The sequence below is a fragment of the Semicossyphus pulcher genome, unplaced genomic scaffold (assembly GCF_022749685.1).
Source record: "Semicossyphus pulcher isolate SPU_LCO1_2020_fin unplaced genomic scaffold, fSemPul1.0.p SCAF_11, whole genome shotgun sequence".
Lineage (NCBI taxonomy): Eukaryota > Metazoa > Chordata > Actinopteri > Labriformes > Labridae > Semicossyphus > Semicossyphus pulcher.
In genome coordinates this window covers 17779514-17792416 of record NW_027211615.1, presented here as the reverse complement: position 1 = coordinate 17792416, position 12903 = coordinate 17779514, and the positions used below count along the sequence as shown (strand labels likewise).

Here is a 12903-nt window from a genome sequence, read left to right as displayed (position 1 = left end):
ACCTACTTTGTATTGTGGGAATCCTAAAGACTCAATCCATCTTGCAACATCATAACAACTCCACTGTAGGAACTCCATGTTGCCTGCAAGCATGTTGCCATGGAAACTGTTACCTGTCACTAGGTGTTGATAAGTATTTCCTTCACACATTTAGCTTAGTTATAAATACATGTTAAACGGTACGTCTCGGATAGTTCAGGGCGTTGTAAAGGCAGCATTTTTTGTCCGAAAGTTCCCGAAGAAGGTTTTTAAGCCTTAGTGGAGTAACAGAAAAGACTCCAGACCGTGTTTGTAGAAACTGCCAATCCGCTTCATGTAATTAAGGGCGGTTTGTTAATTACGCGCTGTGATTGGCTTATATTTCGGGTCTGTCCCGCCCACAATGGAGGAAACCAGCGAATGCCGCGCTGTGTAGCTTCCACAGATCAACAAATCATGTGGACTGGTGATAGCAGGTAAAAATCAAAACCCGTATGTCTTATAAATCGCAGTCTTGTATCCCGCCGCTCTGTCCTCTGCTACCTTTCTGCTAGCTGAAGTTCTCTTAGCACTCCGGTGTTTTGTGGGTCGGTTGAAGGGCTTTGGAGCAGGACAAGAGAAACCTGACCCTGCACAATGGCAGCTGTTCTCCTTCGGTCCATTTTGACCAAGAAGGTAAAACAAATTCCTGTCCATCTCCCATATAACAGTTGGTTACTGATTGACGCGTATGCAACTCAAAATAGCTAACAAGCTGATCTGTTAGCTAACAAAGTCGTTGCCTGACATGCACGCTGCACACAACCATCTCCTCCTTCTTCGGAAGTATTTAATATTAATGTGCAATTTAAGTTGGATAAGTAGGGAAGGTTTCATTTGCGTCACGTCAACAGGAGTGAAAAGCAAAGGAGAAGTCAGACTTGTCTCTCATTACCTTGGACCACGAGTCCAATATGAAGTGAAGTTGACTTAATGGTGTGGTATTCATTTCTTGCAGGTCCCCCTCCAACTGGGTCGCTGTTACTCCTCCTCAGTGGTGAGAGCCCCCACTCGCCACCTTGCATAATTCGTATTGTATACTTCCATTAATACCACACTTCCTTCCTTGTGAAATATTTTCATTATTGGACACACATGACCCTACATTATAAAAACAACACCATGTTCTCTAAAATGTTTGCAAAGTTTGTTATATTGATGAAACAATTCACATGTTCAGGTAACATGAAGCTCCCAATCGTGCTGCACCACATCGTTTTTTATTTAAAGAATATGGCCCAAATGAAACTGAATGTTTAATTTCAGTAACAAAAATTTAAACCGAGAGGCTCTTTCAAAATTGACTCAAACACATCATGGTATTTATGAGTATTTCTTTTTACTAATAGCTTGATAAATCTATAAGCTATAACAATCTGATCCATTCATTAGTCTGGCTCTTCATAAGATGTCTCCATCGTTGAGGAATCGGTCTCTTTTTTAAGGTTTTGCAATTATCCAAATGTCATTGAACCAACAAATCAAGCCAAAGAAAATGCACTTACCCCTTCAGGCACTGATTTTTTTCAAGCATAAATCCAGACAGGAGTATTTGAATATTTTTAAAGCATTTTAAGTTACCAATACTTATGCGTATATACATCAAATTATTGTATCTTTTATATTAATGATACATTAATTAATTCACAAGCTCTTAGACTTTATTTGTTGAATTGTGAGCAGGCAGCATTATCTCATGATTACATTTAAAAACAACAATTCTCGAAGTAAATTGGCTGCAATCGAAACTTAGCTGGTTTTGAGACTATTTGCCGTCTTTATATTGGACCTGTTCCTAATTTCCTCTGTTGGTTCTTCCTTGATTTTCAAATTCAAGCATGCAAAATGTCTTTTTATGTTTTATTGCCAATTTAAACTATTGCTTTTCAGGCTGCATACTGCCACCACCTACTATACCTAAGGCTCAGGTGCCTCTTTGAGGTGCATCCTTGCAGGTCTGAAAATACAATGAAATATGCTACCTTTAATGGTACATTTATATGCAGCAAGATGTCAATCAAACTGCGACTTGGAAAGCAAATTGATATTCTAAAGAAATGATGTCTGTTTTTAAGTCTTACATTTCTCTTACATTTGCATGCTGACTGAAATGTATCACTACTCCAGCATGCTCAGAATTAGTATGTTAAGTGGGATTAAGTGACAGCAACTGGAACAGGGACACTCTAAACTCTCAATACTAATGCTGAAGACAGTCACTGTGTATATTGTGGCGATGGATGGATGTCCTTAATGAACTCCCTAATGATGTGGGATTCAATCATATGCTTCTGTGACCCTCTAGCCCACCACCAAGCTGTTCATTGACGGCAAGTTCGTCGACTCCAACACCTCTGAATGGCTTGACATTCACAACCCCGTAAGTACTCACAGATGAACTATATTCAACCTGTGAAGAGGCTGCACTAATAAGAGCTCTAATATCATGTGGCTGCAAATAACCACTGCAAGTTTGTAATAGTAACTTAATCGTTCGCGAGGGGAAAATAACTCAAATATCTCTTATTTAAAAAGCGAGATAAATCAGAGTCCAGTCTGCACAGCCAGTTGGGTTTTATGTCTTCTAAAAGTCCAGCCCTGCTGTAGTTTAGCTGTCAAATTTAAGCCTCAAGCAATGTAGTGATTGGTGATAATAGCATGCAGAAACGGCCTCACATAAAAATAAAACCTGTAAAGGATAGAGCAGGGGAAGTCATTACTTGATATTACCATTAATACATTAATATTAATAACCCAAATGTTTGTTTTCTAAGTCAACCTGTCTGTACCGACTGTCTCCCGCTCCTCAGGCCACTAATGAGGTGGTGGGACGAGTTCCCAAAGCTACCCAGGAGGAGATGCTGGCAGCCGCGGACTCCTGCTCCCGATCCTTCCAGTCCTGGTCCGAGACCTCCATCCTCAGCAGGCAGCAGATCTTCCTGCGCTACCAGCAGCTCATCAAGGACAACATTGTAGGGATTATTTTCACTTGCATGCTTACGACAATACAGAGAGGACTGAAATAGTTTGTGTGTGTACATACAGGGCTGCAAGTAATTGTTATTCGTTATTGATTAATCTGCCTATTGTTTTAATGATAAATCTATTCTTCTTTTCGTCTGTAGAGAGCCCCAAAGTGGCATCCTCAAACAGCATCCCCTTTCCAAACAGTCCTAATTGGAACAATAAATTGATTATCATTTTCTTTCGATTGATTATTCGTTGCAGCGCTAGTGTAAATCTTGTTTTTCCCCCACTGATGCCTTGAATAAAGTGTTTTCCCTGTAATGTTTCAGAAAGAGCTGGCTAAAATGATCACCTTGGAGCAGGGCAAAACTCTCGCCGACGCAGAAGGAGACGTGTTTAGAGGACTGCGTAAGTAAAGCAGAGATCTCCTGGTGTGCTATTGGGTTTTGATGTCCTGATTAGATTAGAGTGCAGGTGAATATACAGCAGGGATCAAATTCCCCTGGTCCAACTGTTGTCTATAGTATCCGTATCTCCTGATGAAAAGTCTGTGTCTTTGGCTACCCTTTATGCCTTTGCCTGACTGAACTAAGTGGCTGCAGGATGTCAATTATTTGCGTGAAACCCAACACTCCTCTCACTTTTAAATTAATAATGGGGAAAGGGTTCTGTTTTGGCCATATTGGCACATAGAGGCTTTCAGAGTGTCCATTTATAACCAAACAATGGATAGGGAAACGGTATCCCTGCAGTGATACATTGTTAAAGTGGGACCTCCTGGTTTGTTTTTTATCTAAAACACTCTGCAGGCTCGGCTTTTAGTGGTATCCTATATAAAGATAATCATGCCGTCCCCCCTCCCCTCTTCGTCCTGAGCTGCACTTCCTTGTTCACTTTTTGCAAACCTGCATTAACAAGAACCATGTCGAGAAATTAAAAGAGCCGCGCACACTTGAAAATAAACGAAGATATATTTGTGTTATATGAAGACATGGCTGCCAACGTTTATTTTGTACTTGGTACGGCTCCCAGTTCCGGGATGCCCCAGCGATTCTGGCAGCTTACTCACTAACTTATCAGCTGAACGTCAGGCCACATCTGCAGGTGTGCTGCCAGCATTAGAGATTTCCCACAGTACTGGGACCGATAGTGCGTGAAGATTTTACGGCTTCTATTACAGTTTACTCACAGGGAAAAGAAATGAATTAACAGGTAGTTTTTATACTTATTCAAGAGGCTAAAGTCCAAACTGCATATTGGGCATAATGCATTGTAATGTAGATATTAAATCATATTATCATCTCATTACAATTTCCAGAGAGGTATCCAGTAATTTATTGTGAATGCGATGTTTACCTCTGCAATATTTTTTAAGTTAGATAACTTCCAGAGTGATTCATCTTTTGAGCTTTTTTGCTGTATCATTTTAGAAGATAAAAAAGATCACAGGTTTTCCTTCCATTGGAAAAAAGGAGATACACACATGTACATAACTTGCATAAACAGATTTAAACAGAAGAAAGGCGTTTCTGTGAAATATGTTCTACTTTTCCGTTAAGGGCCTGTGTCCACTAAGGGCGTTTTTGTGCTGGCAGTGCCTATTTTCTATACAAATCAATGCAGTTAAGCGCTCACAGTGCTCTGAGTTGAAAATAGTTCAACTCCTGGAACATCACTGTGCTAATCAATGTCACTTTTCCCTCACTGATCAATCAAAATCAAGAAGGGGCGGGACTTCTGATATCAACTTTGTCAACAACAATGGCGGGGAGGAAGCGCATCGTTTTAACGAGGGTACAATTTCCAGGTCTAGAGCATCTGCTAACTACAGGACATGATTCCTAATCTATTAGTTTTCTTTGTAAAATTTCCTTGAATAAAAGTAAATATTAAGCATACAGAGTGATTTGAAACAGACTTAACAATCACTACCAAGGGAAGTGGAAGTGCCACCAGACAACTTGCGTAACCTAGCAACAGTAAGCGCTCGTGAGAAGCACTCTGATATTGAGTCAGCAAAAGACTGTTAGTGGACACCGGCCCTTACTCTTAAGCCTCATTGAGAAGGCGATCGGTTCCATTGTAAAGATTTCATGAATTATATCACACCAGTCTTCATTAGATGGCTTTACTGGCTTATCCACTACTATCCACAGCTACTATGCTCAGTATTGCAAAAGAGTATTTAGTTTTAGTATATTTAGATTAACGCTGAAGTCCAGTACAAACTTGGTTACAATTAAAAGTAACGTTTGTCCCATAAGTGTGTACTTTTAGACACGCCTTATATCACCTTTTTTTTCCTTTTTGTTTATGTCATCCTCTCCCTTCCTCTTCACCCCCCAGAGGTGGTTGAGCATGCCTGCAGCATTACGTCCCTCATGCTGGGCGAGACCTTACCTTCCATCACCAAGGACATGGACACCTACACCTACCGCCTGCCCATCGGAGTGTGCGCCGGCATCGCCCCTTTCAACTTCCCTGCCATGATCCCCCTGTGGATGTTCCCGATCGGCATGGTATGTGGCAACACCTACCTGATGAAGCCCTCTGAACGGGTCCCGGGATGCACCATGCTCCTCGCCAAAATGCTCCAGGATGCCGGGGCACCAGATGGTACTCTCAACATCATCCACGGCCAGCACGCAGGTGAGTGTGCGTCTCTGTGTGCATTCAGAGAAAAACATAATCTGTGTGTATAATAAGCGCTGGGTAAAGGTCCAAGGATGACTCAAACACTCCTCGTATACCCCCTGGCAGTGTGTAGATAGGAAATTTCCATAATGTGCACAGCTTATATCTGTATTTAATTCACAAGCGTTCGAGGCACGAGGGTTTGAATCACTGGGTCCGAACCTTTTGTGTGTTCATATTTTGCCTTAAGGGTGCAGCACAGATGGAGAAGAGCGGGTTTAAATATCTGTTTGTGTCTCTGTGTAGCCGTGAACTTCATCTGTGACCATCCGGCCATCAAAGCCATCAGCTTTGTGGGCTCCAACCCGGCAGGAGAGCACATCTACGAGCGGGGGTCCAAGAACGGCAAGAGAGTGCAGTCCAACATGGTACAACAGAACTCGCACGGCTTTGTGTAACATCCTTTACATGCGTCCTCTTACATGAAGGTTGTCAGTCTCACCAGGCTGAAGTGGTTGTTTTCCATAATAATCCACGTATTAAATTATAACAGCTGTTCCCATATGGGCTCAAACATATGCAAAATATCTACTACTATGGTTACCAAGACAACAGCACAGTGCTCAGCTGTCAATTGCTGATAAATGAAACATAGGTGATTATCCACATTCTGCGTCTGTTTGATGTCCTAGTGTGTAACTGGAGAGAAACCCTACAGAGCAGTGTCCTATATTTCCCGTTTTAGGGAGCCAAGAACCACGGTGTGGTGATGCCCGATGCCAACAAAGAGAACACCCTCAACCAGCTGGTGGGTGCTGCTTTCGGAGCAGCTGGCCAGCGCTGCATGGCTCTCTCCACTGCTATTTTTGTAGGGGAGTCTCGTGACTGGCTCCCAGAGCTGGTGGAGCGCTCAAAGTCCCTGCGTGTAAATGCAGGTAACTTCATTGATCACAGTGTAAAAATGTCTTTGATAAACATTTCAAATTATATCAGTTAATATAAAATGCCTTCATAAAGAGACATTTTACCTGTGTGTCCTCAAGGCGATCAGCCTGGAGCAGATGTGGGTCCCCTGATCTCTCCTGAAGCCAGGGCCAGGGTGGAGTCTTTGATCCAGAGTGGGGTGGATGAAGGTGCCAGACTGCTGCTGGATGGGAGAAATGTCGTCGTCAAAGGATATGAAAATGGAAACTTTGTAGGACCCACCATCCTGGGCAATGTTCAGGTGAGACTTGGTTCAGACAGAGTGCAACATTGGCCTCCTTTTGTCAATCACTGTAAATGTCTAACAGTTATTTTTTTTAAACAGAATTCTCTGAATAATGCATTTTAAGCAAGAATGAAAATGTGTCCTTTGCCAAGGTTAAACTTCAACAAGTTTCTGTGGAGCTTTTAACATTTTTATTACTTCATTATAATGAATGAACACAGCGGTTAGTCTTTGGCTGCATCTAAATGGCCTTCTTTGCACTACATACCCAACAATATTTGTACTGCGGTTAAACATACCAATACTCTCTACTTTGAAAACATCTGAGTCTCTAAGCACTTTTAGTGCAAGCTTGGCTAATGCATTTCGTATCTCCATGGCATCCATTTCTTCAACAATATTCACATTTTGCGCTTTGGACTGCAACAGATGCATGAGCAAGAGGGTCAAAATCCAAGGCTCAATGTTAGAATGAAGCATGGACTGTAAAATATATGGACGACATGACAGCTCCCTGAAAGTGAAGCCAAAACATCTCTATCTAACTATAAAATCAAAATACACGGCAATTAAATTTTTATTTTTAATTGGTTATTTGATGCTGTAAAAATGATGATTGACAGCTCTGTTGACAAATACAGCTCCTGCAGCCGATCTGTTCCTGATTAGCAGAGTAGAGGAGGAACAGCGAGAGGAGACGTAACTAAAACAATCACTACAGTCACTGAAGTTTACATATCTGTGAACGTCTGCTTCAGACCAACTCTAAGAAGCTGTTCTGCTGTTAAATACATCCACATGTGGGATCTTTGCTGTTTGTTTTTGGTAAGTTAAGTGTGTGTTTTGGGTAGTGGAAGAGGCTACGGCGGATCCACACATTGACCTCTACTGTGCAACTCTGGCTTCAAATGACGTCAGCATCGCAAGATGACAGCGCCCGTCACGGGGTTATTTTGGCATCAAATTTGTACAGTGAGATGGAGACGCGTCGTCCATCTATATATACAGTCATTGAGATGAAGTAGTACATCCCAGTTGTATTCATAGCTTTAGGAAGTTGTGTCCCAGGTTATAAAGCAAATGAAGCAGATGAAATGCTTTTACTATTAATAGTGAGACAAAGCTTTGACTTTTGGGCCCTTTGGACTCTTGCACACACAATTTGCCAGTACAGACTTAAAAAACATTCGCCTAATATCGTGTAGCTTTCTCTGAAACATTTTCTGTTATCAGTAAATCTCATGTAGTTTCAGTAATAGGTGATGTTAAATGCCTGAGGAAACTCTGGTGTGATCTCTCTTCTGTTCTCTCCAGCCCGGCATGAAGTGTTACACAGAGGAGATCTTCGGACCGGTGCTCGTCGTCCTGGAGGCCGACAGTCTCGATGACGCCATTTCTTTAATCAACAACAACCCCTATGGCAACGGCACTGCCATCTTCACCAACAACGGAGCCACGGCACGCAAATACACACACGAGGTGGACGTTGGCCAGGTGAGAGACTCTGTTTCAAAAGCATAACAGAACACTGCTTGTCAAATTCTTTGTCAGGATCCAAACTGACAGCCACCTTTTGGTGTTATTTGGGTCCTCTGTGAATCACCTGTGTGACACTTTGATGAGTAAACAGATTTGTGTGGGAGGCGTTCTGTTTCAAAAAGAGGAAACACATTGTTCATGTGAAGTGGGAATATTTATTGGAGCGACATGAAGGCTCAGAGGAGAATGCTATAAAGAATTCATAAAAGTGAAACACCCCGTGCTGATTCTTCTCTCCAACATTTAACTGTTCATCCTTTTCAAACCAAGCTTATTTTTTGTGCCGTTAAAGTCGCTTAAAACAGCACAGCCCTTTTATGTACATAAAAGGCATGTTACAAAGGTGTTTGTGAAAGTTCATTTATAAGAGCAAGCAGAAAGTGTTTGATTTAAGACGAATTTGGAAAGAAATTAACCTTTCTTTCAGTTTTTGGACACATTTTCATTCAGAATTTACCAGTAATTGCTTTATTCATACAAAAATTTAAGAGAAAGCAAGCAATTAGAACATTGTCAACCTAGAATTCAGTCAAGTACCACTTGCCACTTCATAGAGAGTATTGGATAAACTCACATTAATGACGCAGAAGGAGCCAATTTGCAGCCAATTTGCAAACTATATGACAGTCTAGTCTTGTTCCAGTGGAGTCGATGTGCAATTTTAGACTAACATTTGTCATGCTGATAGATTACAAAATCATTATTCACAACCTTGTTTCTTAAAGAGTTATTAGGATAAATGTCTCCCTCACATTTACTCTTAAAGGAAATCCAAACTAGCATGGGGTGCACTTAATTTGTGAAGATAAAAGACATTAGTTTGATCTGTCAAATTTGTCTTGTTAAAGTAATAATCTTGAAGAATTTCATTAAAATAAATGTCTGTTAAGTCACTATCTATCGCCGAATGAGGTAACACGATGGTGACTGAGCCTATGGCCCACTGATGAAAGCCTTTGCATTTGCAGTATTACGGACCGGGTGTCAGGTGTGACTTTCGCAGAAAAAATCACAAGCGGCGCCCAGTTAGTGACGCGCTTTCCATCACCCAGCAGTGGTTGGTCTGCCAGAGAGGGTAGGCGGAGCTAAGCGGCTGCTTTTCCGGTCTCTGCAAGTGTTGCGAGTAAACAGTAATCTACTATGGCTGAACAAAGAAAGAAAAGATCGATGACTACAGATACAACTTCAACAATAAGTGAAAATCCAAAGAAAAAGAAACAAGTTTGACGCTCAGATGAAGGCAAACAGTCTAAAAAGGAAAGCGACCGTCAGTGAGGAAAATCCAGAGTTACAACTGGAGCCGACCGTGGACGTCACACATGCAACACTGATTGAATTTTGCCGTAGGTGCCACCAACGGGAACGAAACTGAGATCTTAAAGATTATCACTTTAAGCAAACTGTTTTGGGAAGTTTTGCCAACCACATTACACAACTTATAGTTGCCCTGCAGTTATTATGTACAGTGTCTTATTCACACACGTATGCATTTTCACAGATTGGCGTGAACGTCCCTATCCCCGTCCCCCTCCCCATGTTCTCCTTTACCGGCTCCCGAGGCTCATTCAGAGGAGACACCAACTTCTACGGCAAGCAGGTAAATAACAAAAGCACTATGACACTCAGTGGTTCATAGAAATATAAACGTAGACATGTGCTGGGGAGCTAACATGACATGTCTCTTATCACCAGGGCATCCAATTCTACACTCAGATCAAGACTGTGACTTCGCAGTGGAAGGCCGAGGACGCCACTGTGACCAGCCCGGCTGTTACTATGCCAACAATGGGACGCTAAGCTAAACTGAAAGCACATCCAGCAGAACCTACTCTGACTCCTCATATGCCTTAAGAAAAAAAAACATGGATGGAATGGGGGAAAATGTTAATGTCCCTTTTTACTGGGGATTATTAGTTGGACGTTTTAGACAATTTTTTTGCACAAACACATAAAAACTAATTCAACCTCATTTCGAAATCAACTAGATTGCAGATATGAACGGTGCTGTCTGGATCTTCATTGGTTTGTTACTGACTCTTTTTCTGTTCTGTTCCCACTCTGTGGACTATGATTTAATCATGATGATGACTGATCTGCTCTCTGGTGTCAAATTTCTTTAAAACCTACAGTATACACTAAAAGGTTCAGGGATTTTGCCTTTAAAGCATTAACGACAAATGTCTTCCACTTGTATCCACTGTGACTCTTCAGCTTGTTCTGTTCAGCAGGGCTTACTATAGATACTGTAAAAGTAGACATTCATCGAACAAATGCTACATTGGAACAACGATATGTCCATTCTGTTACTCCATTGATACTAGAATACTGTGTGCTGGTTCTTGTCCTCATCATGGATCCTCTGCTGTGTACTGTGTGTTGATGTGATTTCTGTGTCTGATAGAGGTTCACAGTTTTGTACTGTATTGTCAGAGTGGCATTTGATGTACTTGGTAAACCATTATGAAAAACTGTTACAGAACAGCATGTGCTAGACATCTTTTCATCCAATGTGTCTGAGCCACTTCAAACTTTGTCCCTCTGACTTCTCTCTTTGGTGTTGTGACTGAAAAGAAGGAGACAATATCAAGGGTATTACAGTCTGTGGTTTAATAAAGGCACTGTAATTTGACTCAATTGAATTCTGATTGGTGTTGTAATTATATGTTGTTCATTACACTTAAATACAACATTTAAGTATGCTGTAGCAAACGGAGTGCAGAAATCATGTCTGAACTCAACAGATGAAAAGCACATAATGTTTGAACTTGACTTATTCTGATTCAGCAATGCAACCTATAATTTAGCTGCTGAGAGCTGCCTGCTGTTTTGACTGCCAGTAAAAACTAAACATCACAAATACAGCTGCCACTGATAGCTTTCCCACTGGCAGAATAAGCCTCATATTGTTCTATTAGGTCCGTTTGTTCGGTACTCAGCATGTTGTATTCTCACATTTATTGGTGTGTGAGCCCTGCACGAGGACAATACAACTTCATCACAACACGAGTGACGTGACGAGGATTCAGCTGCTGTGCTGCTGCTGCTAGTCGGACATCATGGTGAGCCAGGACTGTGTTTAGCCTACAGAAAACACCTTCATTAGTTAGCGTACATGTTCTTTATTATGTGTTAAGTGTTTTGTGACCACTTTAACCTCTTTAAGGAACCCGCTGTACCGTACGAAAGTTAGCTAACGAACTAACTTAGCTTGATGCGAAACTTCACCGGCTAGCTTTCTCTAAACTACTCACGCTAGCATATGTTATAAAAGCTGACTAAGAATTAAAGGAGAAGCTAGCCAACGCTCAATCACGTCAAACTTAACCAAAGTTGTTGTTAATGACATTGTACTGACGCCAAAATTAGCTGTCTAAAGTTAAAATAACCTAGTTTACAAAAGTTAACGGTCGTTGAACGGCAACCCTAGCTTTTTAACGGTCGTTCAACGGTAACCATAGGAATCCAACGGCTAACGAGCTGTCAATACTTTCGACGGCAAAATTAACCTTAAAAAAGCTTTTACAAGTGTACTGTAACGAACCGACCCTGTTAAATGAATTGAGCACTTCCGATAACCAGATGTGAGCCTGCTCCTTTATAGAGCTTTCTAATCTGCTATATTCACATCCAGCCAGGGGACATTACCTAATAAAACATGCTGCCCCTGTCCACATACACACCGTTAGTTGAATTGCATCTGTGATAGTGGATGATTAACTTCATGGACACTGCAGCACTTTATTTTATGCAGAATTTGCAGCTTCACTCTGTTAATACCACAGTAAATGTTAGTTTATTTCAGTCATAAAACTTATCACACAAGCCCAAAAGTGAGGAAAGTAACCTGAGAAAAATCCAGCATCCTAATCCAGCCCGAAGCCTTCATACTTCAAACTAAGACACATGATTATTACAAAAAACTTTCAATGGCTTGGTATATTGATATTTAACTATGCAGCAGTGAGAACATTGCATTGTATTTTATTGTTTGTTGATTTGAGAGAGCAGAGTCTCAATTGTCTTTTTTTACTGCCTAAGTCAGCAGTGGGAATTAAGCTATTAAGGAACCGACAAGGAAGAAACATTGCAAAAACTTTATATGATTGTTAGGTAAACTGAGTGAATCAAGCAAGGTTTTCTTCATTATTCTACAAGGCAGACTCACTTTCTTCTCTCACACTGCTTAAAAGCATAATGTCTATTCTGGAGTCACAGATTTACATTGATACAAGTCACTGGAGACATCAGTAAAATAATCACGTGTGGACATATCAACAGACTTGTGAAGTTTTTTTAAATATCTGCTCTTCTAGCTGCTAATTATATAGGCCATGTGAAACCTCATTTAATGACATATTTCTCACCTTTTCAAGCAATGACAGGATTCATATAAGGAAACATCCAGGCCACACAATCAAATGAGTAGCCAAGTACAACCTTGAGAAGTTAAACTAAACTCTAATCTTTATGGATATCTTTTAGCTTCTGAAACACTTCAGTGATTGAAAAATAGATAAATACAGAGCCAGGGTTTC

The 12903-nt window shown here is 41.0% G+C and overlaps 1 protein-coding gene across 1 annotated transcript; it reads left to right on the top strand.

Annotated features, from left to right (window-relative positions):
- Positions 1 to 523: 523 nt before the first annotated feature.
- On the top strand, positions 524 to 10997 carry LOC138583504 (methylmalonate-semialdehyde/malonate-semialdehyde dehydrogenase [acylating], mitochondrial-like). The gene is made up of 12 exons (XM_069655399.1): positions 524 to 654; positions 977 to 1015; positions 2324 to 2398; positions 2829 to 2990; positions 3315 to 3393; positions 5332 to 5634; positions 5926 to 6047; positions 6365 to 6554; positions 6663 to 6844; positions 8144 to 8323; positions 9867 to 9965; positions 10061 to 10997. Exons 1-12 carry the CDS (start codon positions 616 to 618, stop codon positions 10163 to 10165), a joined length of 1575 nt encoding a protein of 524 aa, XP_069511500.1. The 5' UTR covers positions 524 to 615; the 3' UTR covers positions 10166 to 10997.
- The last annotated feature ends 1906 nt before the right edge of the window (positions 10998 to 12903 follow it).

Bases quoted from the DNA above. Each gene is read 5' to 3' on its own strand.
- LOC138583504 (XM_069655399.1), top strand. From the start codon at position 616: ATGGCAGCTGTTCTCCTTCGGTCCATTTTGACCAAGAAG. The intron at 2,991-3,314 runs GTAGGGATTATT...GTAATGTTTCAG, and splicing joins AGCTCATCAAGGACAACATT to AAAGAGCTGGCTAAAATGAT. The intron at 8,324-9,866 runs GTGAGAGACTCT...GCATTTTCACAG, and splicing joins ACGAGGTGGACGTTGGCCAG to ATTGGCGTGAACGTCCCTAT.